Source organism: Trematomus bernacchii, unplaced genomic scaffold (assembly GCF_902827165.1).
Source record: "Trematomus bernacchii unplaced genomic scaffold, fTreBer1.1, whole genome shotgun sequence".
NCBI lineage: Eukaryota > Metazoa > Chordata > Actinopteri > Perciformes > Nototheniidae > Trematomus > Trematomus bernacchii.
Window position 1 is genome coordinate 263925 of NW_022987582.1, and position 6000 is coordinate 269924.

Consider the following 6000-nt stretch of genomic DNA (forward strand, 5'->3'; position numbering starts at 1 on the left):
GCATTTTGGCTGTTAATAAAAGCACTTAGGATACATTTTTTGTGACTCTAGCCATCTTATTTAATTCCTAGTTTTTTCATCAACCCTTTTTGTAACAGTTTCACACACTATGACTGTCTACCAGGGGAATTTATCTGGATGAGGAAATCAAAACAGAAGAGGCGAACACACCCTCTCTGGCGTGTCAGGGCGTATTGTAGCATAGCTGAGGCAAACAGTGGAAGATGTGTTGATCTGATGATTAGTCAATAGTGTCAGTATTTTTTACTGCAAACAACCCAAAACAATATGCTATTTATTGAATTTAACCTCTGCTTGTTACTTGACACCCTAAAAGTCAAAATCCCCTACTGTGAACATGTTAACAGTGACAATGAGCAAGTATTAAAACCCTGATAAAGATCAAAGTTAACACAAGGTACTGAATCACCAACTTCCTTAAAGACAACCTTTGTATATTTTTTTGGGTTGTTCAGAGATCCTTTTTTTAATTTATTTTTTAGGAAGATTTATATATTCTGCCTTTTTTAAATCAGATGTTTGTGTAGGTGCTGTGTCTTATTACTTAACAGGAAGTATAGACTAAATCCTTGAAACCATGGCCGTATCTAATTTCTGGGATTTCCCCTCCTCGACTCCTATTCTCGACTCCTATCCTCGTGTCTTAGTCCCGCCCACAGGAGATGCGAGCGGAGGAGCCGAGGAGAGAGGAGGGAAGCAGCAGGCGGTCAGAGAAATGAGAACTCCTCTCCTCTGAGCGGCCATATTAAAGAGACGTCCAGGAGGCACAGCAGCCCTCTGTCTGATGGACAGATGTGTTCATGATGACTTATATATTTACTTTTAATTCATTCACAGTGCGGTATAAAGAGACAATAACAGGCTACAGATGCGGACACACACACACACGCACATATATGTATATATTTATATAAATATATACAATTTCAGAATCAAACAAGTATGAGAGCACTCTCATAATAACGTAACACTATCAGAGACTGGATATACCCCCCCCCCCTCTCCCCTCTGGTCGCTACAATGAGGAAAATAAATTACGGGCCAAGTATTAAAAGTAAGCAGAGGACACCAAACCAACTGAGACCTGTCTGTCCGCTGTATCTACGCACACACTGTCTGTACCACACACACACCTACAGCTCCTAAAGCATATAATCAGGCTACAGCCGTTGTGTATTTTATTATGTGAAGCACTAAATGGTTTTAGAAAAATATCGACTCTTTGTTTGTAGATATCTACTAAACTAAAGCAAATAGAGTAGGCCTGTTATACTGAGTGACATATATTATACACACTGCTCTGCTTTCTGCACGGACCTCACAGCTGTTCTCTCTGTAAAAAAAGCAGTTAATAAAATAATATCCAGGGGATGCATGCAGAGCTGTCATTGGCTGAGATCAGTCCGGCCGTGCGTCACGATTCTTTAAAACATCTCTGTTGCCGGAAATGCATCCACGGAGGAACCGTGGAGGACCCATCGGTGTATCCTCGATTATAGCTCCTCCAGAGAGCCTCCTCGACGCTCGATCCTCGGTCCTCGAAGTGCATTTAGATAAATGAGATGTCCTTCAACATGGCGCGCTGAAATTCATTTCCGGGTCACTACCGGAGGACCGAGGAGTCGAGGAGGGGAAATCCCAGGCTGCAGTCGAATAGTCCATTTAGCTTAGGAACCTTCCTAACGGAGTGAAATGACCCGGAAGTCCCTCAGTGGCAGCCATGATAAGTGCCGTTCGAATTCTCTAAATGAAAGGAAAGGAGGTTTCAAACTTCCTTTATAACCTCCTTTAGCTTAGGAACCACTGGACCTCCCTCACCGAGAGGAGAGGAGAAAATGCTGCCCCACAATGCCTTGCGGCCGCGGCATTTGCCGTCACACAACAGTCGGCCGTTCACGGAAACAACCGATTATGAACGAGACATTATATCATGAAAGTTACGGTGCTTATTAAGCATTTTAAAACGTATGTGGTAAGTTGCCAAAGTGCTTTGTTTTGAACGTTCATCAGTATTATAATCAAAAAGAGAAATATGAACGTTAGTTTTTACTGAAATGATCAAATAAAGTCAACATTTCACAGTCTTTACTGAGCTGTGTGGGGTTTGTTCAACTTTTAAAAGATGTTTGAATGGTGATATACACAGTGATAGATGTTAAGGACTAACGTTTATAATAAATGCATTTGTATTGATTTTAAGATATTTTCATACAATCATACGTATTGGGATCATTTGTATTAATGTGGACCGGAGGGAGAGGGTGACAAGCATAAGTTTCACTTTCCTTTTTTATTTCAATTCCAACTTTGGTCATGAAGAATATGTTTCTCTGTTGTCCCCGTTCATAAAGCATAACAGCATCAGAGCACGGTGCAGAGTCTCTAGATGAGTTTACAGTAGTCCCTCGTTCTTATTAAACATCCATGTTGTAGTCCGCTGTATAGAAAACTGTAGTTTCCATAGTTTCCCCACAGCAGCAGACGCACATTTATGACCTCCGCTGGCGCATCATAAACACGTCGGATAGTGAAAGTGCAGTCGGATTCTCTAAAGTACCGCAGTCTCTTCTCCTAAATCCTTTTGAATTCTCCTATCCACTATCCCTTAACCCCGTGACGTTTCACTCCGAGGTCAAGGAATAGACGATAGGGTTAGAATTTAGGAGCTGATTTTTGGACTATTCGTCTATTCGTCCCTGACCCCCTCGGACTATTCGTCCCTGACCCCCTAATGTTTTTAACCTTGTTATTAACTGGTTCATTTGCTAAATATTCTCTACATCTGTATTGGCTATCTGTGACATTACATTATTCTGTTAGAGAAAGCAGAGGATGTCAAGTTAATTATATGCACTTTTAAATATGCACTTCTGAGGAAATACACAATTGTTGTGGTTTGAGGACTTACATTTGCAAGTTACATCAATGAGTTTGATTGTAACGTTCATGGTTGCACAGAGACAAAGCTCAACTGCGCCACAGTGTGGTGGAAATAGAGAATGATATCAAAACAAACATTGGTTTATCAACACTACCACCCTCTGGAAGAACTTGTTTTAGTGATGTTGAGCTTTACAGTAATCAGGTCTGAAGGGTGTCTAAGAGAAAACTAAAACCCTTGATGGTTGGTGTAAAATATAGTCTTTGATGAAGAGATAATGAAACTGAAAAATAAAGATAGCTGAAGATTTTGTTTGGCATTCCAAAGACGTTATGCATCTGCAAGTTAGGCTGAAAATCCAAAAGGCCACGGTTAAATCCACCCCTGAACAGGAACAATTTATAACAAGGCTTGCTTAATAGGAAAAGTGTGTGGTTGTAGAAATGACATACAAGTAAATCCAATAAGACAAAGTGCTGAAACTGTTATTTAACACATCCTTTTATTTCAATCTGCACTTTATTTATTGATAAAGCAAAGCCAGAGAGAAGTTTAAAATTGACACGGAAAAAACTTAAGACCTCAACATGGAGGGTAAAAAGTTGTGCGTATTTCTATTTAAAGTTAACATTAACATCAATGATGATAATGCGTTAGCTGTTTGAAAATGTCCTTAGGCACACTACAGGGGTAAAGGTGCGGTAACAGAAGGTTCTGCAGGGGACTGTCCTGATCACCAACGGCTGATTTTAGATCTTCCCTGCGAAACTTCCACCCTCTATCTGCTCGTCCCATCTGCCAACCTGGGGGAGAAATTAAAGAAAACATTAGTCTCACAAACTAATGTTCAAGCAGAACTGCAGTTTTACATTCATAGTAGTTTATTGGGATTCTTAAAAAGACAGCAACAACAAAGATTTATAGAGTTCCTGACCTTGGGAACAGTACGCTTTTCAATGTAACATCTACATCTGTTGCACCTGATACCATTGGCTAATTGTCTCAAAAATGGTTGTTAGTTTTCTGGATCAATCATCAATGTAGTTTTAGCAATTTCAATAAAAGTACAATGTTAAATGGAACACCCTAGTAAGCTATCTGAAACTTGAGAATAAAGGCAAAGACAAGCTGTCAATGCAACAGCTGTGGCACTATGTTGTTAACAATAGTTAACATAAATATGAGGGAACAGAAACACAATAAGCAAATAAAAAGGGTGAAATGCATTCACCCTGAGACCAAAGAGATGTCTTTTATCCGAGGTGGACATGGCACCATGGGGGGAAATTAAAGGTCAACAGTATATGCCAGGATATGAAGCTTAGCAGTGTGTCTTAAGTTTTCTCCTCATGAATCTGTAAAAACATATTTTAGAAAGTATATAAGGGCTAGGGGCATTGTGATGGAAGAATATGACGGCCATCGCCCTTTTATTATGTCTCAGGTACTAATGAAAGCCAACTAAGAGGACTAACACGATCACACAATACCATTGGGATCATTGGAACCACATGCGTGTCAGCTTCCAGTCATATCCCATTCACACATTGTATGTCTTTTTAGAGACCAGCATGCAGAAATACACATATAGTATATAAACGTAATAGTTTTAGCTTTATATGTCTCAAAATACACACGAGGACTCTTGAACATACAGAGGGAACTATCAGAGCTGTAAACATGTAACTTACCCAGCTCGTGGGACAGAGGCTCTTGTAAACCCTCTGGTACCAATCACAGGGAGCCACATCCTGGTCCTTTGCCGAGAGGGCCTTAGTGCACCTGTGGAAGTCTGGAGCAAAAACAAAGAAGGGTTCAAGGTTACTCATCTGACACAATGTTCACACTTAAAACACAATAAAAGCCCTAGAGATTAAAAGGGGGAAAAAACAACATGTTCACACTTCAATGACAGGCAGAGAGAAATATGCACACAGCTTAAACATAATACTTCTTTCCTTATTGACTGGTGTAAAAAGGCATGATAAACTACAGTATTTATCCCACCAATGTCATAATGGAGATCACATTTTAATTTTCAAATTCAAATATTTTTAATAATTAATTACGGCTGTCGTCTGATTTTTAAGATTCTGTTATCTCTTAGCTGTCTTATGGTACACTGTATACATTTTATGTTTAAACATAATATGTCAAAGGTATAACAATATATTCACTGTAGATAAAAGCACATTTTGTTAGGGCACCAGTGTTAAAAGATAAACTGCGTTTCTCTGTTTGTTTGTGCTTTAACAAACATGTCATGTAGTTTAAGAAACAGTATTGCACAAGTACAAAGATGTGGACAGAATGAAGTGTGCAGGCATGTTGCCCTGTCTTTGAATACTGTGTCCAAAATAAGTGTTATGAGTGGGTTATCCCAACATATCGATCCTTGTCCTCACCCAAGTAGTTCTGGTAGCAGTTGCGGGTCTGGTTGGTGTTTGGGAATCTGGCGTCAAAGGGAGCCGTCCTGTAGTTCTGGATCTTTGTCTCAACAGTATCAGCCATCTTTATGAGCTTCAATCTCACGTTTTAACGATACTGAAAAAAGAAACAGGGTGGATTAACTCACATCTGATACAGGTTTAGTAAACACTGCTGTCAGTGTCACATCAACTAAATGTTATGTGGCTATGCTAAGCTAAATATAGCATTCTGATCAAAGTTAAATGTAGGTTATCTCTGTCTACGCTACTCATTGTTAGTTCCTTAATCAGAATGTATGATAACAGTTCAACTCTGATAAGATTATTGACACAAACACTTTTTCCACGGTCACATTTATTTGAATACAAGTTAGCATAGTTTGACACAGTTTTGTCAGTGAGCTAATGCTAGTTGTTAGGTCGTTGCTAACTCTTGACTCTGTAAGCCAACACATTTGAGAACGTCTGTTTGTTCCGTGAGTTCCGGTAGGTGAACTCAACAGAAAACCCTTTGAATATCAAAGGCAACGTTTGTAAACAGCACACAAAGTTAGGAAGTTACCGGCTGCTAACCTTGGGAGGTTTCTCGATGTGTCCTCGGTGGGCTCCGGAAGAATACGCTCCTTCGTGTCGACGCGCAAAGGATGCTGGGATATCGACTGACCGGAC

General features: G+C 39.8%; 1 protein-coding gene across 1 annotated transcript; it reads right to left on the reverse strand.

The window, feature by feature from the left end:
- Positions 1 to 3379: 3379 nt before the first annotated feature.
- Positions 3380 to 6000, reverse strand: LOC117480054 (cytochrome c oxidase subunit 6B1). Its single transcript, XM_034127210.1, has 4 exons — positions 5905 to 6000; positions 5308 to 5446; positions 4594 to 4694; positions 3380 to 3705 (listed from the first exon to the last, which is right to left on the reverse strand). Exons 2-4 carry the CDS (start codon positions 5411 to 5413, stop codon positions 3652 to 3654), a joined length of 261 nt encoding a protein of 86 aa, XP_033983101.1. The 5' UTR covers positions 5414 to 5446; positions 5905 to 6000; the 3' UTR covers positions 3380 to 3651.